At 45.8% G+C, this 25,790-nt stretch overlaps 1 protein-coding gene across 1 annotated transcript in view; it reads right to left on the reverse strand.

Moving 5' to 3' along the window:
• Positions 1 to 509: 509 nt before the first annotated feature.
• Positions 510 to 25,790, reverse strand: part of LOC134909180 (autoimmune regulator-like) — a 154,910-nt gene continuing 129,629 nt past the window's right edge. Inside the window, exons 11-13 of the mRNA XM_063915752.1 lie at positions 22,841 to 23,345; positions 4,331 to 4,399; positions 510 to 959 (exon numbers count right to left, since the gene is read on the reverse strand). Of these exons, the coding sequence (XP_063771822.1) occupies positions 900 to 959; positions 4,331 to 4,399; positions 22,841 to 23,345 (634 nt within the window). The 3' untranslated portion in view covers positions 510 to 899. The remainder of the gene's footprint in view (positions 960 to 4,330; positions 4,400 to 22,840; positions 23,346 to 25,790) is intronic.

A 25,790-nucleotide genomic window follows, 5' to 3' on the forward strand; every position in this document is an offset into this window, starting at 1 on the left:
TGGGACTGCAACAGCAGATGCAGGACGGCATCAAACCTTCAGTGACTGACAGTCTGTCACCACTTGGGGGCGGAGAGGGGGTGGTGACAGCCTCCATTTATCAAAATGGAGGCATGATTCCGCCATTGCCAGGGAGGGATGAGCCTAGGATCTCTTTTAGAGGACGCAGATTTTGTGGTCTATTGGCAGCTCGGGGTCACGCAGCCAGGCGATGGTATCACAGATGATCTGTTACTGTGCCCTAGGATACAGCTCAGATCAGTAATGCAGCAGGAGGCTGTTGCAGGTGTGATAGGATATCCTGGCAGTTGGGATGTCACAGCACCTCAGTGGAGGCAATCCCGACAGGGGCTAGGCAAGTATACTCCCCCTCCCCCAATTCTCTCCTAACATTAACCCTCCCTTTCCGCAGACTAACGCTAACACTCCACCTCACCCCCCGCAGCCTAACCCTAACACCCTCCCCCCCCAGGCCTAAACCTAACCCTCCCTCCCCTGTAGCCTATCCCTAACCCACCCAGCGGGTGCCTAAACCTAACCTATCCCCCATGGCTGAAACCTAAGAATCTCCGGCATACTTATGTTTGGGTTGCCAGCAGTCGAGATTGCGGCGTCAGCATTGTGGCCATGCGTCGGGACCCCATCTGCCGGTATCCCCGCCGCATCCTGTTATTGCTGCTGCTTCCATGTAAGCAGCAGCGATAGTAACTTTGTCCACATCTGAAACAGGCCCTTAATCTAAAGGACAGCGACAAACTGATGACTTATTTCTTTATTTATTTGAAGTATTTTATTGGAAGGGTTTCATCATCTTTCTTTCATTGATATAAAATTCATTTAAAAGCAGAATGCATAATAAGAGATCAGTGTAACTGCAGCAGAACTGAGGGGATGATGACTCATGTCACGGACCTAGTCATATTCTGGAATGCCCACTGTAAGAAGCAATCAAATGAGCTCTGTCAGAAGAGAAAAGTTATGACATGAGGATGCAATCAAAACAGAAAACCATGGCCTGTGCCTAACACAGCAAAACCTACCTATATTTTATTGTTTTACACTGCAATTATATACCTTCTGGCCAATCCCTACACTGAATCACGAAAACATGAGAATTCCTCTGAATCCATTCCCCCCAGGTACCAGGTATCACTGAGATTTTATACACAAATTATTCTTTTTTTATGCATTGAGTAGGGTAACTAACTGTCCAGGATTTCTCCAGACAATCCGGAAATCCACCAGACTGGAGTCCGGACAGTATATGTCCATGAGATCAACTCAGCGGCAGTGAGTCTCATGAAATCTGGCTACAGCTGTTGGCCACGCCAGTCAGTGGGTGACCTCCTGAAAGAGTGAGTAGTCAGTGAGAATGATCACTCAACAGTGCGGCTGCCAGCCTCCACGGACAGCGGACCAGACTGTGTGGAGTGTGGAACAAACTGGAGACAGTGGAGTGGACGTGGTCACTGTGGTGCCATAGCACATGCAATAAGTAGGTGCCCACACATGGTGCTATTTGTGCTAGGTGCGATTTGAGCTTATATAATGTGTGCTATGTGATTTGGAGTATACACATGGTGATATTTGAACTACATCCAATTTTGAATACACTACAATGTACTATTATGGCCCTCATTCCGAGTTGTTCGCTCGGTATTTTTCATCGCATCGCAGTGAAAATCCGCTTAGTACGCATGCGCAATGTTCGCACTGCGACTGCGCCAAGTAACTTTACTATGAAGAAAGTATTTTTACTCACGGCTTTTTCTTCGCTCCGGCGATCGTAATGTGATTGACAGGAAATGGGTGTTACTGGGCGGAAACACGGCGTTTCAGGGGCGTGTGGCTGAAAACGCTACCGTTTCCGGAAAAAACGCAGGAGTGGCCGGGGAAACGGTGGGAGTGCCTGGGCGAACGCTGGGTGTGTTTGTGACGTCAACCAGGAACGACAAGCACTGAAATGATCGCACAGGCAGAGTAAGTCTGGAGCTACTCTGAAACTGCTAAGTAGTTAGTAATCGCAATATTGCGAATACATCGGTCGCAATTTTAAGAAGCTAAGATTCACTCCCAGTAGGCGGCGGCTTAGCGTGTGTAACTCTGCTAAATTCGCCTTGCGACCGATCAACTCGGAATGAGGGCCTATATGCGATGTAGTACAAAATTACCTGCATGCACATACTATTTTGCCTTGAGATATGGACTAGACGGGAGCGTGCATCGCATCGCAAGGGACAATACACATGGTGCAGTTTGAACTAGGGGCCTAATTCAGACCTGATCGTAGCAGCAAATTGGTTAGCAGATGGGCAAAACCATGTGCACTGCATGGGGGTCAGACAGGGGCGGATTTACCGCTAGGCATCCTAGGCATACGCTTAGGGCCCCACGAGTCTCAGATGGCCCGTCCATCCACCGCTGTCACGGGGCCCAAAGCCAGCGGCATGTAAAGAGTCCCACTGACTCATTACAAGCCGTCTGCCTCGGCGCTGTGTCCCGTACGTCTGTCTCTCTTCCTTACCTCCTAACCACAATCCTCCCTTACTCCCCCCCCCCCCCCCACCTACAGCCTGACCTAACCCTCCACGGGGCTACCTATCCCTAACCACCCCTCACTGAAGCCTAAATCTATCCATACACCCCCCCCCCCCCAACTTCCCCGCAACTTACCTCTCCGATGTCCCGGCAGTCAGTCGATCGGGGTCCCGGCTGTCGGGATGCTGGCGCAACATTTTGATCCTATTCGGGATGCTGATGCAGGCATTCTGAACAGTGTCGGGATTCCGGCGTCAGTCTTTTGACAGCCGGGGTCCCAACCCCTGGGATCCTAACCAAATGAAAAAGATGCTGGGAGATTTAGAGTTGGGAATGGGGTCGCTCACTAACTTAACTCTAAATTGCAGTTACAATATTTCTGAGCTGCATGCAAAGCCGTGCAGTATAGTCTCCAATATGCAACATGTTTTAGCCAGATGCAAATGTGCACCCTATAGCTGAATTTGCTCAATTCGGATTACCATATAGGCAAAGTAGTCACCAGCCTAAGGGCCAGGTGCTTTTTAGGGGCCCCGCTACAACGGATCAAAATAATATTGATTTGTTCTTCACAGAAAATTACAATCAAGCTTTCTTAAATTGTTTCCAAAAGATTGGAAGAAAAAAAACAGCTCAAAGAAAAGAAAACTTTACATTAATGAATAATATTTTTTGTTTACTAACGAAAGTTCATTTGTTTAATAACATTCATAATTCTTAATGTTTGTTTTATGTAATAAAATTGGTTTAGTAAAACTGTTGGTTTGCAAAATTACAAATGTATTAGGAGATAATTTGCCAGGGGGGTCCCAAGATTTTGATTGCGCAGGGGCCTCCACAGGGTTTAATCTGGCACTGGCTACAATATTCCAGTATGTGTGACCAGCATTAGAGGGTTCAGGGCAAGTAAAGCAACAGCAATAAAATGCTTTAAAAATAACTTCTTACTTTAGTCATGTACTCTATTGTGAAAACAGATCATGGGGATTACTCAGGTTTGTTAGCAAACCAAAAAAAGTTAGCAATTGGGCAAAACCATGATGCACTGCAGGTGGGGCAGATGTAACAGGTGTAGAGAGCATTAGATTTGGGTGGGTTATACTGTTTCTGTGCAGGGTAAATATTGGCTGCTTTATTTCTACACTGCAATTTAGATTTTGGTTTAAACACCACATCCAAATCTAACTCTCTCTGCAGATGTTACATTTGCTCCACCTGCAGTGCCGCATGGTTTTGCCTTGTAAATGAATGCCCCTTTAAAAAACTTCTGAGATCATCAGTCGGGACCCTCCAACAGTTTACCTCCCAACTACTCCTCCATCTAAAGAGGGACACACGCTCCCGAAAAAGAGGTGTGGCCTAAGAAAAGGGGCGTGGCTTCGCAGAGGACCCACGATTGTGAGCCATGCCCCCATTTTTGCCACTGAGGGGGCATGCCCAGCGCTCTGTGAGCTGCTGGCCTGCCCCCTCTCTCCCTCTGACTCCAGTGAATAGACGCTGCTCTGCTAAGCAGGGCAGCGAGAGACAGAGCCTCCCAACTGCCCCCCCACCGCGGGACACTGCGGTCCGCGGGTGGGACAGCGGGACAGTCCCCAAAAAACGGGACTGTCCCGCGGAAATCGGAACAGTTGGGAGGTATGCAACAGGCCCATGCCCGGGTAAAGAGTCGTCCCCCCGCCCTCCTCTGCGCCACAATTTGTATTTGAAGGTCAGCATGTGTGTAGCTGTGATTTAAGGAAAAGATTAATATGTTTATGGCAAATCTTAGTGTCCCTCATATTGTGATACTCACCTCAGTAATAAGACTTTCCAGTTCTTGTCGGCTCAATGTCAGGTTGCTTCCAATTGCTTCAGTCATTGCCTGAGAACAAGTGAATAACAAAAAGATAAGTAAGCACTGTAATGTAGCCATAGAGAATACATTTTTCACATGTTGTGGTGAATACTGACTGATGGCAGGTTTTGGACTTGATAGACTGATGGCAGGTTTTTGATTTGATAGTTACACTTCGCGCTCATAGATATTGGTTTACTGTTTTGGGCAGCAAAATTGCAAATGGGAGGTTACCTCTAATTCCTCCCTAGAGTTAAATGAGAATATTGGAATATGCAATTGCGCCTGTAAAAATGTGTATAGGAAATGAGGTGAAATGAGCCTGTATTCACTAAAGTTCTTTACTTCCTATTAGTAGAAATATAATTTAAAAGTAATTGTACACAAATATAGAAAAGAGAAAAAGAAAGAGTTGTGGTGACAAAAGGGAGAGAAAAGAGAAGAAGTTATAAATGAAAATGAAAAGGTTTACAAAAAGATAGTACATATAATACTAGTGATAAAAGTATTACAAGTCACTCTGGTCGTGGGTGATGTATGAGTAAAGTCTCTATTCCACTAGAGGGTGGCGTCCCACCTCACTGTGTTGAGTCTATAGTAGGTGTGAGACTCCCTGACGAAGACCCTAACGGGTTGATACGCATAGGAGACGCATTTCATACAGACAAGGAGAACAAACAGCTATAACAAACTTCAGTTTTATCTTTGCAGGCCCAACCAAGTAACACCGGTGTGGAAAGACAGTCTGTGCACGGAACTGTGACCACAAGGTCACATGACCAGGAACTCGGACCGGAAACGTCCATCGGAGAGGAGACACGGAGAGGATCAGCAGGCGGATGTGGGGACACAGTGGCGAGGAGAAGGTAAGAGTCTGTAAGGTAAGGGGTTGGGCATGGCGGACAGTCCTACTTAGGGCTCGAAGCTGGTGACTCTTCCCCCACACCTGAGACTGCACTGACTCCCGGGAGTTCTAGGTATAGGGAGGGCGCCTGTACCCACGCTTCATCACGATTAGCTTGGACACCGGTGGAGACAGAGTGTCCGGAGTTCACTTGCCAACTATTGCTGCTGATTCCACCTAGTCTAGACCTGCATAGGGGTACCCCGGAAATGACGTGGGTCCTTTCCGCCTTCCCAAAATCCTTTTTCAATTCCACTACCTGATTACATCAATTTACCTAGACTGTGAATACTTTCCCCTGAGACTTTAATTGGAGTTAATCACACTTACTATAGACTCAACAAAGAGAGGTGGGACACCACCCTCTAGTGGAACAGAGACTTTACTCATACATCACCCATGACCAGGGTGACTTGTAATACTTTTATTACTAGTATTATACGCACTAGGTATTTGATTTGTAGCAACATTGGGAGTAATTCAGACCTGATCGCTGGACTGATAAAATTGTAGTCCTGCAATCAGATAGTCGCCGCCCAAGGAGAGTGTATATTTGCCGTGCAAGTGTGTGATCACATGTGTACGTCGCGCTGCAAAAAGTGCCTCAGTCAACGGACAGCTGCAAATCCGTTTGCATCTCACTCACCATTGAATGATTTTTCTTGTGTGTGCAGTCTGTGCGCAGCCCAGGACTTACTACTACAGTGCGATCAGAACAGGATGATAGGATCTGGAGCTGACATCACACACCCACCCTGAAAACAACTTGGAACGCCTGCGTTTTCCCTGACACTCCCAGTAAACGGTTACCACCCACAAACAGCCTCTTCCTGTCAATCACCTTGCGAATGCCCGTGCGATCAAAATGTTCGCACCAGCCTGTCGCTGTCCGGTGATGCCTATTATTGTTTGCCGAATTGCTTGTGCATTGCGGTGCATACGCATGCGCAGTCTATTGCTAATCGTCCGCTGTGCAAAAATGTACAGCAGCGATCAGATCTGAATCACCCCCATTATGCATTACCTTCATATCCAGATGTCAGTTCAGGTTTTATTTGTCAGTGGAGTAAATGGAATAGCCTGTGAATTGCAGACAGCCGCAAGATTTCATTTGGCAGCTAGATTTAAAGTGGCATAAATGTAAAAAGGAAAACCAGATTGGCTTTGCCTTTTAAATTATAACCGCTTTAAATCTATAAGCTAAATCACCAAAATCTTGCAGGCTATTACATTTACCCCAGCGTAACTGAAGACCATCCCCACACATAGACAAACACAGGGGGTTTCCAGGCCCCTCCTCTTGGCAAATGGCTCAAATTATAATAGTAATGGTATTTGATTCCTAGAGCTGCCGCCACATCTACTGACAGCTGGCATCCCGGCCTCCGGTATATCATACTGAAACCGTTTAAGGTACAGAGCAGAGCTGCTGCACATGCCCAGTGGTAGCAGCTTCTTCTACCAAGTTTGCTGTGTGTGTGGGATCTGAGCCCTCAATCAGTGCCCTGGACCAGAGAGTAGCTTTCAGGAAGAAGAGACAGGAACCTTACCATTAGGTGGGGGAAAGTGTGCTTAGAAAGTACAATACTGTTCGTGTGTGTGTGTGTGTGTGTGTGTGTGTGTGTGTGTGTGTGTGTGTGTGTGTGTGTGTGTGTGTGTGTCTTTATTTATTATGGTATGTTTAACCTTTTCCTGACCACTTGTTTATATTATTTAAATGTTTGATACAACCTATACTATAGACCAGGGATGGGGAACCTTTGGCCCTCCAGCTGTTGCTGAACTAAACATACCAGCATGCCCTGCTACAGTTTTGTTATTTGGCCATGCTGAAAGTGTTGCAGGGCATGCTGGTATGTGTAGTTCAACAACAGCTGGAGGGCCGTAGGTTCCCCACCCCTGCTATAGACCATTGGGTTCTCAAACTCGGTCTTTAGGACCCCACACAGTGCATGTTTTGCAGGTCACCCAGCAGGTGCACAGGTGTATTAATTACTCACTGACACATTTTAAAAGGTCTACAGGTGGAGCTCATTATTTCACTTGCGATTCTGTGAGGAGACCTGCAAAACATGCACTGTGTTGGGTCCTGAGGACCGAGTTTGAGAACCTGTGCTATAGACCAGGGCTGGCCAAACCAGTCTTCGAGATCTACCAACAGTTCACATTTTCCAGACCACCTAGCTGGTGCACAGGTGTAGTCATTACTAATTAAGATGTGCTGCAGTGCATTCATTCCTAACTGACAATTCTACAGATCTCCAGGAGGCCTAGAAAACATGAACTGTTGGTAGATCTCGAGGACCGGTTTGGCCAGCCCTGCTATAGACCATAGGTTCTCAAACAGTCAACGTTTACCAGGTCACCCACCGGGTGCACAGGGGTATTTATTACTGACTGACACATTTTAAAAGATCCACAATTGGAGCTAATTATTTCACTTGTGATTCTTTGAGACCTGCAAAAACATGCACTGTGTTGGGTCCTGAGGACCGAGTTTGAGAACCTGTGCAATAGACCATCTATAGTGTTAAATATTAATACTGTATCTCATACAGTTTCCAATGTATAAAAAGACCAATGATCAGGGTCGTTACTAGGTTCTTCTACCACTCACCCAGACTCCAGCACTTGCTCCAATGTTCTGCAGAGTGGGAGATTGTGGACTGCATTTAGAACCCCCCACTCCCCTCTAAAAATCCTGTGCGTTGCCACTGCCATAGAGTACCACTATCCCCACAGTATATCCTATATGTTGAGATATCAATCAGCATTCTGATGTTTTTGTCTGCTTTCGTGGAGTCAGTGGGCACTAGGAACCGCTGTGGCTCTTACAGCAAATTTGTCCTACTGAATGCACATGCTCAGCAATATAGCGCATCTATCTCCTCTGACATCCATTAGAGTCGGAGGCAGCCCCAGTGCTCTGAGCCCTGCTACAGTCCAAAAGGCTGCAGGCACACACTGTACCACCACCAATTAGCTCCACAAGCTCCCTGCTGGCTACACAGAATGTACACTGCCTGTTGGAGACTACCTAATGCTGTTATATCCCCATATGTACCACTAATTAACACCACCGTATGTCTTGTACACTGCTGTGTATTTACTGCTTTTACAGCTGTTACTTAATAAACCTGCAAGCCTGGTTAAGGATCTTTTAACTTATCCCTCTCTGCTTCTCCTCCCCTACTTCCTAATGCTACCATTACTAAGCGTAACATTGAGGCTTTCAACACAGTTTCCTTATCCTCCCTGCTCAACTCACTTTACTCTCCTATTCTCTCTCTCTCTACCCTGAACAAGCCACTTTCCTATACAATGCCTTCCTTACTTCAGCTCTTGACTCAGGACGTCATTCAGATCTGATCGCTGGGCTGTGTTTTTAGCTTTCCTGCATTCAGATAGTCACAGCCTACAGGGGGAGTATATTTTCGCTGTGCAAGTGTCCAATCGCATGTGTAGCTGAGCTACTAAACATAAGTGTGTGCAGTCTCTGCGCAGCCCAGGACTTACTCTTCCAGTGCAATTGAATTTTGCTGTTCGGGGCCGGAGCTGACGTCAGACACACTCCCTGAAAACGCATGAGCCCAACTGTGTTTTTACAGACATTCCCTGAAAATGGTCAGTTGCCACCCACAAATGGCCTCTTTCTGTCAATCACCTTGCGATCGCCCGTGCGAATGGATCATTCACACCATCCCGTCGCTTGCCGGTGAAGCCCGTTGTAGCTGCCCGACGTGCCTGCGCATTGCGATGCATACGAATGTGCAGTTCGGATCTGATCACCCGCTGTGTGAAAACGCACAGCAGCGATCAGGTCTGAATGACCCACTCAATTGCTCCAGTGACCACTATTCACCCTCGCAGATCTACACCTCAACCCTGGCATTCCAAATTTATTGGATAACGACAAAAGTGTTCACGAACCGCCGAGCGACAGTGGATGAAATGACACTCTAAGGGAAACTTCCTCCACTCCAAAATTATGTTCTCAACCTACAGTGCTGCCCTTTCCCTCTGTACACAATCATATTTCAAAAACTTCATGTCCTTCCAGTCTTCAAACCTCTGGCGTTTTTTCATAACTTTCAACTCTCTCCTCTCCCCACCCCCATGACGCTCCTCCTCACTCTCCTATACTTTGCCACCTACTTCAAATCTAAAATTGACTCCATACATCATCACATCCACCAGACACGCAGCACCCCACCTTCTCCTATCCTTGACCACCCTCCCCATCCATCTTGCCAACTCTGACTTTTTGTCCCCCGGTATCTGGAGATGAAGTCATGGCCCTCATTTGGTCCTCCTCACTTCCACTACCTCACTTGTCTAGAAATCGCCTTACTGCCTGTTTTTCCTCCTACTCCAGCAATCCCATTTCAGTCTGGCTTCCGTCCTCTCCACCCCACTGAAACTGCCAAATCCAATGACCACTACTCTCTGCTCATTCTCCTTGACCTCTCTGCTGCTTTTGTCACTGTGGATCACGCTCTACTTTTGCAAATCCTTTGCTCCCTCGGTCTGTGTGATACTGCCCTCTCCTGGCTGTGCTCCTTCCTCTTTAATCCTTTCTTCTCTGTCTCCTTTCATGACTCCACTCCTCCCTCCCACTTTCACTAATAGTAGGTGTTCCCCATGGTTCTGTTCTTGGACCTCTCCTATTCTCCCTCTATACATCCTCTTTAGGTGAGATCATCAGGATTTTTGACTTCCATTATAATCTCTATGCTGATGATACTCTGATCTACCTTTCATCTCCTGATCTCTTCCCCGCTCTCCTCACTTGTATCTCCAACTATCTCTCTGCTATCTCTTCCTGGATATCCCAGCACTTTCTTATACTTAACATCTAAGACTGAGCTGATCATCTTCCCATCCTTCCGCATAACCTTACAATTTCATTATCTATTGACGGTTCAACTATTTCCTCTAGTATTTGAGTTATCCTTGACTTCTCCTTCTCCTTCAATCCACACAGACATTCCTGCCATTTCCATCTTAAAAAAATTCCAGAACTCCTGCAAGCCCTACATTGGCTTCTCTTCCCCTTCAGAATTCCACTCAAGCTTCCCACACCTACTTACAAAGCCCTCACCTATTCCTCTCCCATTTATAATGTTGACCTTATCGCCCTTCATACTTCCGCCTGCCATATTCACTCCACAATTGCTTGCCACCTCTCCTGCCTACTGATTACCTCCTCTCACTCTCACCTCCAAGATTTTGCATGTGCAGCTCCCTATCTCTGGAATTCTATACCTCTCCCCCTCAGACTCTCCACCTCTCTAAAAAACTTCTAACAGGCTTTCAAAACCCACTTCTTTACCAAACCCAGCCATCTCTCATCCTAACCCACTGTTCCATGCCTACTATATACCCTAGCTGTGTCACCCCTGCCTGTTTGCCCCTCCCCTTCAGAATGTAAGATCTCAAGAGCAGGGCCTTCTTCCCTGTGTTTTTCCTTCCCTTACTTAGTCATCATCTACTCCATGCTCTCTACAAGGGGAGCTTTGGGCTAGCACATAAGGGAGAGATCTGGCCTTGCATATAAGGGAGAGCTAGGGGCTAGCACCTAAAGGGGAGCTCTGGACTGGCACATAAGGGAGAGATCTGGACTGGCAAATAAGGGGAGCTCTGGGCTGGCACATAATAATAATAATAATAATAATAATTGTATTTATATGGCGCTCTTTCTCCAACAGGACTCAAGGCGCTTTACAGACATCAAAAATAATGCACATAATACAGAAGATTTGAGTAATCCAGCAATAGTTCAGCCACACAGACACAAAAGAGAACCTTTAGCACACAGAAAGCATAATGCATGATTGGTGTAGGCATTTTGGTTAATATAACTTCCAAGATTTGTGTATTCCACCCTCACAAGGTACCAGGTGCAGCAGCCATCTTGGGCGCACAGCGTAGTATTACCCAGAGTGGAATAGTCTACCCCTAGAAGAGATGACACAAAATGGGGGTGATTTCAGAGTCCTAAAGTTCAGAGTAAGGTCCCAACAAGACCACCAGGTCTATGTACTTTTCATCCCATCCACAAGCGTACCAGATGAGGCAGCCATGTTGGGCACACTTCAAAGGTTACACTGTGGGAGGTGAGCCATACAATGGCCCAGTGCATATATAGGAAAACTGACACTTATTTAGTAGTATTATGTACCCTGTATGTAGGGCTCAATGGCAGGGTGTGCAATCAGTGGAGGTAAACATTACAGGAAAAGCACACAGTGGGATAAGGGGGAGCTAGGGGCAATCACATAAGGGGGAGCTCTGTACTGGCACATAAGGGGAATATCTGGGCTAGTACATAAAGGGGAGATCTGGACTGGCACATAAGTGAGAGATGTGGACTGGTAAATAAGGGGAGCTGTGGGCTGGCACATAAGGGGGAGCTCTGGACTTGCACATAAGGGGAAAATTTTGGCTAGCACATAAAGGGGAGCTCTGGACTGGCACATAAGGGAGAGATCTGGACTGGCACATAAGGGAGAGATCTGGACTGGCAAATAAGGGAGAGATCTGGACTGGCAAATAAGGGAGAGATCTGGACTGGCACATACTCAAGTGGGGTCTTGCCGTGACACATAATCCACTCAGGTGTTGGGGTGGCTCCAAGCTGGCAAATAAAGACATACAGTAAGTGGGGGCACAATACAGTATTTGTGTTAGTTTTATTTTGTTTTTTAAATAAGATTTTATCAGCAAAGAACCCTTACCTAACTTTGGGAGGCAAACTGTGTGGCCAGTGGCAAACGCAGGATTTCTAGAGGGGGGTTTACAAATGCAGTCCACAATCTCCCACTTTCCGAACATTGGAGCAAGTGCGGGAGTCTGGGGGAGTGGCAGAAGAACCTACAGTAGTAACGAACCTGGACATTAATGTAAACATTGGTCTTTTTATACACTGGATACTGTATGGAATACAGTATTAATATTTAACACTATAGATCAAGCCTGAAACGCCCATGGCTCTCCAGCTGTTGTAAAATTACAAGTTTCAGTATGCCGTGCCACAGTTTTGCTATAAGAGAATGCTAAACCTGTGCCAGAGCATGCCGGGGTGTGTAGTTTCACAACAGCTGGAGAGCGAGCCACAAGTTGGTCAGACCTGCTATAGATGATCTATAGTATAGGCTGTATCAAACATTTAAATAACATAAATGGTCAGGTAAAGGTTAAATATTAGAGATGTGCACCGGAAATTTTTCGGGTTTTGTGTTTTGGTTTTGGGTTCGGTTCCGTGGCCGTGTTTTGGGTTCGAACGCGTTTTGGCAAAACCTCACCGAATTTTTTTTGTCGGATTCGGGTGTGTTTTGGATTCGGGTGTTTTTTTTCAAAAAACCCTAAAAAACAGCTTAAATCATAGAATTTGGGGGTCATTTTGATCCCAAAGTATTATTAACTTCAATAACCATAATTTCCACTCATTTTCAGTCTATTCTGAACACCTCACAATATTATTTTTAGTCCTAAAATTAGCACCGAGGTCGCTGGATGACTAAGCTCAGCGACCCAAGTGGCCGACACAAACACCTGGCCCATCTAGGAGTGGCACTGCAGTGTCACGCAGGATGGCCCTTCCAAAAAACACTCCCCAAACAGCACATGACGCAAAGAAAAAAAGAGGCGCAATGAGGTAGCTGTGTGACTAAGATAAGTGACCCTAGTGGCCGACACAAACACCTGGCCCATCTAGGAGTGGCACTGCAGTGTCACGCAGGATGGCCCTTCCAAAAAATACTCCCCAAACAGCACATGACGCAAAGAAGAAAAAAAAGAGGCGCAATGAGGTAGCTGAATGACTAAGATAAGCGACCCTAGTGGCCGACACAAACACCTGGCCCATCTAGGAGTGGCACTGCAGTGTCACGCAGGATGGCCCTTCCAAAAAACACTCCCCAAATAGCACATGACGCAAAGAAAAATGAAAGAAAAAAGAGGTGCAAGATGGAATTGTCCTTGGGCCCTCCCACCCACCCTTATGTTGTATAAACAGGACATGCACACTTTAACCAACCCATCATTTCAGTGACAGGGTCTGCCACACGACTGTGACTGAAATGACGGGTTGGTTTGGACCCCCACCAAAAAAGAAGCAATTAATCTCTCCTTGCACAAACTGGCTCTACAGAGGCAAGATGTCCACCTCATCATCATCCTCCGATTCATCACCGTGTACATCCCCCTCCTCACAGATTATCAATTCGTCCCCACTGGAATCCACCATCACAGCTCCCTGTGTACTTTGTGGAGGCAATTGCTGCTGGTGAATGTCTCCATGGACGAATTGATTATAATTCATTTTAATGAACATCATCTTCTCCACATTTTCTGGAAGTAACCTCGTACGCCGATTGCTGACAAGGTGAGCGGCGGCACTAAACACTCTTTCGGAGTACACACTTGTGGGAGGGCAACTTAGGTAGAATAAAGCCAGTTTGTGCAAGGGCCTCCAAATTGCCTCTTTTTCCTGCCAGTATACGTACGGACTGTCTGACGTGCCTACTTGGATGCGGTCACTCATATAATCCTCCACCATTCTTTCAATGGTGAGAGAATCATATGCAGTGACAGTAGACGACATGTCCGTAATCATTGGCAGGTCCTTCAGTCCGGACCAGATGTCAGCATCAGCAGTCGCTCCAGACTGCCCTGCATCACCGCCAGCGGGTGGGCTCGGAATTCTGAGCCTTTTCCTCGCACCCCCAGTTGCGGGAGAATGTGAAGGAGGAGATGTTGACAGGTCGCGTTCCGCTTAACTTGACAATTTTCTCACCAGCAGTTCTTTGAACCCCTGCAGACTTGTGTCTGCCAGAAAGAGAGATCCAAGGTAGGTTTTAAATCTAGGATCGAGCACGGTGGCCAAAATGTAGTGCTCTGATTTCAACAGATTGACCACCCGTGAATCCTTGTTAAGCGAATTAAGGGCTCCATCCACAAGTCCCACATGCCTAGCGGAATCGCTCAGTGTTAGCTCCTCCTTCAATGTCTCCAGCTTCTTCTGCAAAAGCCTGATGAGGGGAATGACCTGACTCAGGCTGGCAGTGTCTGAACTGACTTCACGTGTGGCAAGTTCAAAAGGTTGCAGAACCTTGCACAACGTTGAAATCATTCTCCACTGCGCTTGAGACAGGTGCATTCCACCTCCTATATCGTGGTCAGTTGTATAGGCTTGAATGGCCTTTTGCTGCTCCTCCAACCTCTGAAGCATATAGAGGGTTGAATTCCACCTCGTTACCACTTCTTGCTTCAGATGATGGCAGGGCAGGTTCAGGCGTTTTTGGTGTTGCTCCAGTCTTCTGTACGTGGTGCCTGTACGCCGAAAGTGTCCCGCAATTCTTCTGGCCACCGACAGCATCTCTTGCACGCCCCTGTCGTTTTTTAAATAATTCTGCACCACCAAATTCAAGGTATGTGCAAAACATGGGACGTGCTGGAATTTGCCCAGATTTAATGCACACACAATATTGCTGGCGTTGTCCGATGCCACAAATCCACAGGAGAGTCCAATTGGGGTAAGCCATTCTGCGATGAACTTCCTCAGTTGCCGTAAGAGGTTTTCAGGTGTGTGCGTATTCTGGAAAGCGGTGATACAAAGCGTAGCCTGCCTAGGAAAGAGTTGGCGTTTGCGAGATGCTGCTACTGGTGCCACCGCTGCTGTTCTTGCGGCGGGAGTCAATACATCTACCCAGTGGGCTGTCACAGTCATATAGTCCTGAGTCTGCCCTGCTCCACTTGTCCACATGTCCGTGGTTAAGTGGACATTGGGTACAACTGCATTTTTTAGGACACTGGTGAGTCTTTTTCTGAGGTCTGTGTACATTTTCGGTATCGCCTGCCTAGAGAAATGGAACCTAGATGGTATTTGGTACCGGGGACACAGTACCTCAAACAAGTCTATAGTTGGCTCTGCAGTAATGATGGATACCGGAACCACGTTTCTCACCGCCCAGGATGCCAAGGCCTCAGTTATCCGCTTTGCAGCAGGATGACTGCTGTGATATTTCATCTTCCTCGCAAAGGACTGTTGGACAGTCAATTGCTTGGTGGAAGTAGTAAAAGTGGTCTTACGACTTCCCCTCTGGGATGACCATCGACTCCCAGCAGCAACAACAGCAGCGCCAGCAGCAGTAGGCGTTACACTCAAGGATGCATCGGAGGAATCCCAGGCAGGAGAGGACTCGTCAGAATTGCCAGTGACATGGCCTGCAGGACTATTGGCATTCCTGGGGAAGGAGGAAATTGACACTGAGGGAGTTGGTGGGGTGGTTTGCGTGAGCTTGGTTACAAGAGGAAGGGATTTACTGGTCAGTGGACTGCTTCCGCTGTCGCCCAAAGTTTTTGAACTTGTCACTGACTTATGATGAATGCGCTGCAGGTGACGTATAAGGGAGGATGTTCCGAGGTGGTTAACGTCCTTACCCCTACTTATTACAGCTTGACAAAGGCAACACACGGCTTGACACCTGTTGTCCGCATTTCTGTTGAAATACTTCCACACCGAAGAGCTGATTTTTTTGGTATTTTCACCAGGCATGTCAATGGCCATATTCCTCCCACGGACAACAGGTGTCTCCCCGGGTGCCTGACTTAAACAAACCACCTCACCATCAGAATCCTCCTTGTCAATTTCCTCCCCAGCGCCAGCAACACCCATATCCTCCTCATCCTGGTGTACTTCAACACTGACATCTTCAATCTGACTATCAGGAACTGGACTGCGGGTGCTCCTTCCAGCACTTGCAGGGGGCGTGCAAATGGTGGAAGGCGCATGCTCTTCACGTCCAGTGTTGGGAAGGTCAGGCATCGCAACCGACACAATTGGACTCTCCTTGTGGATTTGTGATTTCGAAGAACGCACAGTTCTTTGCTGTGCTTTTGCCAGCTTAAGTCTTTTCATTTTTCTAGCGAGAGGCTGAGTGCTTCCATCCTCATGTGAAGCTGAACCACTAGCCATGAACATAGGCCAGGGCCTCAGCCGTTCCTTGCCACTCCGTGTGGTAAATGGCATATTGGCAAGTTTACGCTTCTCCTCCGACGATTTTATTTTAGATTTTTGAGTCCTTTTTTTACTGATATTTTGTGTTTTGGATTTTACATGCTCTGTACTATGACATTGGGCATCGGCCTTGGCAGACGACGTTGATGGAATTTCATTGTCTCGGCCATGACTAGTGGCAGCAGCTTCAGCACGAGGTGGAAGTGGATCTTGATCTTTCCCTATTTTTGGAACCTCAACATTTTTGTTCTCCATATTTTAATAGGCACAACTAAAAGGCACCTCAGGTAAACAATGGAGATGGATGGATACTAGTATACTTATGGATGACGAGTGACTGACGACACAGAGGTAGCTACAGCCGTGGACTACCGTACTGCGTCTGCTAGTATAGAGATGATAATGATATAAAAAATATATATATATCACTACTGCAGGTATATATAATATAATGACGGACCTGCTGGACACTGTCAGCAGACTCCTAAACTACTAGTATGAAGAAGATAGAAAAAAAAACCCCACCACAGGTAGGTATACAATTATGGACGAGCACTGACGACACAGAGGTAGCTACAGCCGTGGACTACCGTACTGCGTCTGCTAGTATAGAGATGATAATGATATAAAAAATATATATATATCACTACTGCAGGTATATATAATATAATGACGGACCTGCTGGACACTGTCAGCAGACTCCTAAACTACTAGTATGAAGAAGATAGAAAAAAAAAACCCACCACAGGTAGGTATACAATTATGGACGAGCACTGACGACACAGAGGTAGCTACAGCCGTGGACTACCGTACTGCGTCTGCTAGTATAGAGATGATAATTATATAAAAAATATATATATATCACTACTGCAGGTATATATAATATAATGACGGACCTGCTGGACACTGTCAGCAGACTCCTAAACTACTAGTATGAAGAAGATAGAAAAAAAAACCCCACCACAGGTAGGTATACAATTATGGACGAGCACTGACGACACAGAGGTAGCTACAGCCGTGGACTACCGTACTGCGTCTGCTAGTATAGAGATGATAATGATATAAAAAATATATATATATCACTACTGCAGGTATATATAATATAATGACGGACCTGCTGGACGCTGTCAGCAGACTCCTAAACTACTAGTATGAAGAAGATAGAAAAAAAAAACCCACCACAGGTAGGTATACAATTATGGATGAGCACTGACGACACAGAGGTAGCTACAGCCGTGGACTACCGTACTGCGTCTGCTAGCATAGAGATGATAATGATATAAAAAATATATATATATCACTACTGCAGGTATATATAATATAATGACGGACCTGCTGGACACTGTCAGCAGACTCCTAAACTACTAGTATGAAGAAGATAGAAAAAAAAACCCCACCACAGGTAGGTATACAATTATGGACGAGCACTGACGACACAGAGGTAGCTACAGCCGTGGACTACCGTACTGCGTCTGCTAGTATAGAGATGATAATGATATAAAAAATATATATATATCACTACTGCAGGTATATATAATATAATGACGGACCTGCTGGACACTGTCAGCAGACTCCTAAACTACTAGTATGAAGAAGATAGAAAAATAAACCCCACCACAGGTAGGTATACAATTATGGACGAGCACTGACGACACAGAGGTAGCCACAGCCGTGGACTACCGTACTGCGTCTGCTAATATAGAGATGATAAAGATGATAGAGATGAACAAAAAAAATATAACACTACTGCAGGTAAATATTTATATAATATAATGAATGACGGACCTGCTGGACACTGTCAGCAGAATGCGTTTATAGAATTAAAAAAAAAAACACCACAGGAGTGTTTAACTTTTTCAGGCAGACAATATACTGGTGGTCACTGGTCAGTCACACTGGCAGCAAAAGTGTGCACTGTACTCCTGCTATAACTGCACCCCAGTCTCCCCCACAATTCAGCTGTGTGAGCAGTGAGCACTCAGCACAGTCAGATATACATAGATGATATTATCATGCAGCACACTGAGGCTGAGCACAGATATGGTATGTGACTGTGTATCGTTTTTTTTCAGGCAGAGAACGGATTATATTAAATAATAAATAAAACTGGTGGTGGTCACTAGTAACTATCAGCAAAACTCTGCACTCTCTCTGAGTACTCCTAATGCTCCCCAAAATTACTAAGTTAGTAGTAAATCAACTCAAGTGCCTCTATCTATTCTAACGGAGAGGACGCCAGCCACGTCCTCTCCCTATCAATCTCAATGCACGTGTGAAAATGGCGGCGACGCGCGGCTCCTTATATAGAATCCGAGTCTCGCGATAGAATACGAGCCTCGCGAGAATCCGACAGCGGGATGATGACGTTCGGGCGCGCTCGGGCTAACCGAGCAAGGCGGGAAGATCCGAGTCTGCCTCGGACCCGTGTAAAAAGGCTGAAGTTCGGGGGGGTTCGGATTCCGAGGAACCGAACCCGCTCATCTCTATTAAATATACCATAATAAATAAACAAAAATAATAGAACCAGTAATGAACTTTTACTGCTACATTATACCATCTCATGGCAAGACTCATGTCTTCCTGGTGGCTACTCTCTGATCCAGTGCACTGAGGTCTCAGATTCACAAACACAGCAAACTTGGTAGAAGAAGCTGCTACCACTGGGCATGTGCAACAGCTCTGATCTGTCCCTTAAACTGCATGATGTGGCGGCAGCTCTAGTAATCGTATTATATACCATTGCTATTGTTGTAATAATTTGAGACTCTTGCCAAGAGGAGGCAACCAGAAAACCCCCCTGCGTTTGCCTATGGTGGCCCTCCATTCAAAGTCATTTTCCTAATACGACACCCAAGAAAAATATTTTGGCTGCCTCTGCTCTACAGGAACACCTGCTCATTATGGAAATACATAAGTTGCCTGACAACAATCATTTTTTGTTTGAAATTTGTGTTATGTGTGTTTTTCACTCTGCACTCTTACATGACATTATTCATCCCTGGCCATTTTGTTAGTACAATAATATGTAAACCATCGCATAATAATCAATTTGGTTTTTTGAGTGTACATCAGATATCGGGATTGGGAAGTGTGTAATAATATTGTTTCAAAGACTATACAAAAGCGAATAACCTCTACATAGCGTGCAGAGATGAAAGGAATATGTTAGTAGAATAATTGTATGGTCTCATTTATTGTTGTGGCATTTCACACATTCCTCAGAATAAAGAGTATCACATAGATCATGTTGCACTTCATGATGTGGTTTTTGTAGTAGTTAAGAAGCATTCTCTATCAGAAGACATTGCATCCGTTCTAACAATATTTTGTCATAGAAAATAAATGCGCCAATGCCAATAATATTGTCATTAATCAGGTGTCAATCATCTGGGTTATGATCAATACAAACATGTACAGTGCATTAGATAGTATTAGTAACCAATCAGCAATGGAGTCTTGTGGAGAGTAGATTTATGGGGGTACATGTATGAAGTAGCGGCTCTTGAAAGGCGCATCTTGTTCGGTTTAACATCAAAATGTAAAGCAGCAGTGCAAGACATGTTGTACTATGCACTTACATTTTTAGGTCAAACTCACCGAGAAAGAATTGCATATAATCCATGGTTGCTATTATACTGTGCAAGTTTGCATCTATCTTAGTAAATACTTCCCAGTAGATATACTATAAGATCTGTTATATCATATGCAGAATCATGGGATTTTCTACAGAAATAGTCATTTCATAATGAGCCTATTCCTACAAGCTGGGGCGAGTTGCTCTAACCTTACCCCTGCTCTCTTCCCTCCCTGTCTGTAGTTTTACTAAAAAGTTTTATCTTAATTCTATGTACATATGCGATGATTAGCTATTGTGTTTTGCACTTATGCATACCTCCCAACTTTTCATATCTGGAAGGAGGGACACATGCGCGTTGAAGCCGCGCGCTCCCGAAAAAGGGGCATGGCCTAAGAAAAGGGGCGTGGCTTCACGGGGGGGGGGGCGATTGCGAGCCACGCCCCCGTTTTCATCACTAAGGGGGCATGCCCAGCGCTCTGTGAGCCGCTGGCATGCCCCCTCTCCCTCTGACTCCAGTGAATAGATGCTGTGCGCATGCGCACAGCATCTATTCACCCCTGCTCTGCTAAGCAGGACAGCGAGAGACAGAGCCTCCCAACTGCCCCCCCCCCACCGCGGGACACTGCGGCCCGTGGGTGGGACAGCGGGACAGTCCCCAAAAAACGGGACTGTCCCGCGAAAATCGGGACAGTTGGGAGGTATGACTTATGCTGTGTTATTTGTTTTTGTGTTTACCAATGTATGGCACTGAGCACACTTTATGGTGCCTAAAGATTAAAAGAATGTAAACAATAGTGGGCCTATTTATCAAATAATATTTGTGGGATATACCAGGAAAACAGCTGTTTTCAGGGGATACACAGTAAGTACACACAAATATTAAGGATACCCCAAACGAATGATATCTGCTGTGACCCCTCCATTTGCATCAGAAGTTGTCAAGGCAACCAATCAGCTGCTCTGTAAAATTTTATAGTATGTAAATTATAAATGTTATTTCAATGCTGATCGGTTGCCATGGGCAACTTCTCCACTGGCTCACTTCTCCACACTTTCCACTGCTTCATGAATAGACACCTTTGTCCAAAAACATTTGTAGAAACTCCTCTACTCGCTGATCCACCACACAAATACTGTAACATATCAGTGTTCCCCATCATTCACTTTGTATGCTTCTATCTTGTATGTATCTCTGCTTGCATATACTTCCAGTTATTAAATGAGCACTACCTCCTCCAGTCTCACTCTCCCTTCCCCAGAGCCGGCCGTAACCAATATGATGCCCTAGGCAAGATTTTGTCTGGTGCCCTCTAGCACCGCCGCTAGTTCTGCAGGAGATGCCTGGCATGAGTCAGCTGGCAGCTCTGCTAACGTCGGGCGCCTTTTGTTTATGAAAATGCATCTTATTTGCATTACTATGTGGCTAGGAGGCACAAGCAGCTTCTGCTGATTAAAATAATAAGCAGCATGCCTATATTCTGTGTGCGACTGCGGCTGTATCTGCATACGAAATGCTACATTACAGTGATTTCCAGGATTACACTGCAACGTAGCATTTCATATACAGATACAGCCGCAGTCACACACAGAATATAGGCATGCTGTATATCATTTTAATCCGCAGAAGCTGCTGGTGCCCCTAAGCATACCAAATGCCCTAGGCACTTGCCTAGTTTGCCTATGCCTAAGGTCGGCTCTGCCCTTCCCCATTCAGAGCTAAACCTAGCAAGGGGAACACCTCTGTGCTGCAGATCAGCTAATGTCAAGTCCAACAGCACATGTACTTTGAAAACTGGAGTGCATGATCTGTAGTGTACATCTTTATCATTACATTAAAAATGATGTCCCTCATATGCTTTGTAACAGTTCATAAATATTTTCTGTCATTGTTTTATTGTGCATTGGCGCTCAGATAACTGGGAACTTATTTGTTCTACATTACACAACAAGTTCATTAAAACAGCCAGGAATGAGTAAGAAAAGAGAGTGTACAAATCATTAGTAGTAGATTGCCTTGTGATAGCTGATGCATAACAGAGAATGCCACTGCTCTGCTGTACAACTATAGCTAGCAGCCCTACATGATCTATGCATTAGACTCAGAGCTACCTTATAGGGATGGACATCGAATTGCGATGGTTAGCAACCATCTATGTTTTTGTTGTGATGTTAGTGTTTTTACCATTCGATGGCGGCATTCAGATGTTTGCCGCTATTAAATGGTAAGAATTTGATGGTGTTCTGATGGTTAGCTTACTTAAACACTGAAAGCTGTGCTGCCCCTGCTCCTTTATTACTGCTGTTCCATGCATTGGTGGAACATCTTGGTGACCTATTGGAGGTTGTCTCTGTGCCTCCAACGTGACGCGTTCGGTCCCTCCCCTCTCCCAGGCTGCTGATAGGCAACAGAGCAGATTGCTTGCTGTGATTGGCTCTCTGACACTATGAGAACCAATCAGAGCACAGCTCTTGCCACTGCAGTAGCAGCAATGAGGAGCCTGGCTGTGTCACTCTACTCCATATCCGTGGCGTCATTCAGATAACAGGCATTGGTATCACTTAGGTTACGGTAACGGTGGCTGTATCCAGTGCTGCAGCAGCTCCACCTCCTCTTGTAATAACCGATCTCTGGTCTGGGCCCCTCCCTCAGTCCCACACCTAGCCTGCCCTCAGTCCCACTTCTAGCACACCCCCACTAAGCAACAGTGCGGCCTATTGCGCATGTGCAAACTAAGAAAATTGCGCATACACAAACATCGCAATGGATATACCATCGAATGCTTTTAATGTGATGGTTTACTACCACCACATCGGAACATTCGATGGCAGAAGCCCATCCACCATTCGATGATGGGCTTGCGATGTCCATCCCTACTTCCTGATGTAGATATATATTATGCCTTGGGTGAATATTGTTTCTTAAGTTAAGCAGACAAGTCACACTTGTTATCCTGACACCTCACTCACCTCTGTCTGCAATACTCCGGAGCTTGGCTTAATCTCTCCTCGAGCTAATGATCCTGTGGGACAGGGATCTGTTCTGGGTACCAACAGAGGAGGCCTCTCACACTGAGGTACAGCACTGGCTTCATGGTGGTGACCTGTAGTGGTCAATATTTTTTGTGTAAGACTGACCCCAGCCTGGGGCAACTGTGACTGCGAAGTGTTTGGAAGGAGAATGTGAGAAGCATGTGTAGTGTAATGTGGAGGTTGGATGAGATGTGCAACAGTCTGATTTTTTGGGGAGCTCTTAGCCTGTGGCCCAAGTGAGTGTTGTGGGCATATCTGCTGCACAGGTGTTTCAGAAGAACGCGTGTGTGACAACAGGTGAGGCACATTCTGGGGCTTAGGCAGAAGAGGGTGGGAGCTCTCTCCATGTGACTGTGAGTAAGTTTGGGGTGTGTGGCAAGTCTTAGCCTGGGGTGTTGGTTGATGGTGGTGATCAGAACAAAACTGTGCACTCTGTATTGCACTGTAAGAAGAAAGATAAACAAGAGTTATACAGTATATGCATTACAAGTAGGAAGTATACTTCTGCTAAGGGTCTATAAAGAGTGATACTATACTTGGTTTAATATTTCACAAGTCGGCTGAAGCAAACAGAGGGGTCTATTTACTAAGCCTTGGCAGGAGATAAAGTACCAGCCAATCAGCCACTAACTGCCACGTTACAGCTTGTGTTTGAAAAATGACATTGCTGGTACTTTATCTCCTTCCACTTTATCTCTCTACAAGATTTAGTAAATAGACCCCAGAGTTTCCATAGCAAAGTGGATGTCCATCCTCCTGTTGACCACCATCCCTCTCATTGTACTACATTTTACAGATTCTCTACTAAAATACTACTCTGCTTAGTCTTATTGCCCTGATCACGGAAATGGTAAAATTGGCGAGTAATAGTATAGTATAGTGCCATGGTGGTTCCATTTCCAGTCCTTAGTCCAACTCCCCATCCTTAATAAAAGATAGCTTAAAAAAATGACTGTGGTCACCTGAAAAAAAGAAAAGATATCCTTAGATTCAGAACTGGCAACCGCCAATAGACGCTGCTGCGTGTGAATCAGATGCATTGCCTTATTTATACCCCTTTTCCACTAGCTGTTTTTACCCGTGTTTTTGCACGGGGGCGCGCATCAACACGGATTTTTAGTAGGTGGAAACGGGTCAACACGGGTTGAGTGACCCGGGAATCCAACCCGGCTATTTACCTGGGTAGAACACGGTAATGACACGGATAGCGGTGCAGTGGAAACGGTCATTACACGTGTTTTCAGACCCGAGTAACGCTCTGAGACGCTGATTGGTGCTTCTGGGGCACTGGAAGATGATGTCATCCCTGGGAGACACGCTGGGCACATGCAGGCATTGAGGCAGCAAACAAAACACTCTGAAGTCGCGCTGGGTACATACAGATCTTTTTATTGCAGCAGCTTCCAGACAATATACAGCAGCAGAAGCTCCAGCACAGCAACATGGCTAGCCATATCTGGTCAGACACAGAGATCAAGGAGCTGCTTAATATTCGGGGAGAGGAAGAAATAAGAAGGCAGGTGACTGGAACAGTTAAGGATGCTATCGTCTACAAGAACATATCCCTTATGCTGGCAGAAAGGGGCATCCAAAAAACCCAGCAACAAGTCGTTAACAAATTGAAGGCACTACGCAGACAATTCACCAAAGTACACGACCATAACCGCAAGAAAAGTGGTGCTGGGCGTATGGAATGGCCATATTATGACCTATGCTATAGTGTCTTCGGCAAAACTGCGATAACAAATCCCATAGCACTATCGTCATCCAGCTCTGCCAGTCGCCAGATGTCAGTCGACGAGGACTGTGACGAAACACAGCACAGCCTTCCCAGCTCACAATGCAGCCCATCATCCCCGCTGCTTATATCGGACAGCAGTTTTGAAGACTCGACCGTCAATGATGATTCCATCAGTGCCACTATTGAGGACGTACCACAGTCTCAGGCGGAGACGTCGCAACCCCCCAAGACCACGACTTTGCGCTCAAATAGTAAGTATTACCATTACAAATACAGTTGCAGCAGTCCCTATATGTAAAGGCATGGTAATGTTGCAGAGTATAGCTAGTGTGCAGGTGGGAGAAGGCCACAAACACGTATATGCTACCACTGCTATTTTTAAATTGTTGCTTACATTCTGTTTCATCTCCTTCACAGTCTACAACGTTCCACAGCGGAAAAAGAAACTGAACAAAACAGAACAAACGGTCAAAGCAATGAAGTCCATTATCTTGGATCACCTGCGTGAGGCAGATAGTGAGCTCAATGCCCAGGAAGATGCACGGCTTGAGAGATTCCTTGCGTCAGAAAAAGAAATGCATCAAACTTTTATGAGTCAGTTAATGACCATGCATGATAGGCAGATGACATTTTTTGAACGCACGTTTGCACGTACCATAGGGAATACCACACAAACACAACAGCAAGACACAGCCTACCCACAGCACCCATATGGTCCATACAACTATGAGCCTCCCTCAAATCCCCCAACACAAATCCCGCAGTCCTCAGAATTTCGGGTATATAGACAACTGCCCTAGAGCAGCGGGTTATAAAACAATGTTTGTGTTTTAAGGTTATGTTTGCACTGTATCCTCAACCCTGATACCTACAAATGCAAACATTATTTTGATTTTACAGAGTGCCCTGTTGGCACTTTAAAGTTTTATAGTGTTACCTCAGAAAATGGGCAGTGGGATCCAGATATTTGGGCTACCTTTTTATATTGTTACCTCAGAAAATGTGCGGCAGTGCGATCCAAATATTGGGGGTGACCCGATATCTGCCAAACCAAACATTAGGGTTTTTTTTATACAGAGTGCCCTGTTTGCACTTTACTCTTTTACCTCAGGGCAGGTGTCTTCACCATGTGGCCCTCTAGCTGTT

Source organism: Pseudophryne corroboree, chromosome 4, assembly GCF_028390025.1.
Source record: "Pseudophryne corroboree isolate aPseCor3 chromosome 4, aPseCor3.hap2, whole genome shotgun sequence".
NCBI lineage: Eukaryota > Metazoa > Chordata > Amphibia > Anura > Myobatrachidae > Pseudophryne > Pseudophryne corroboree.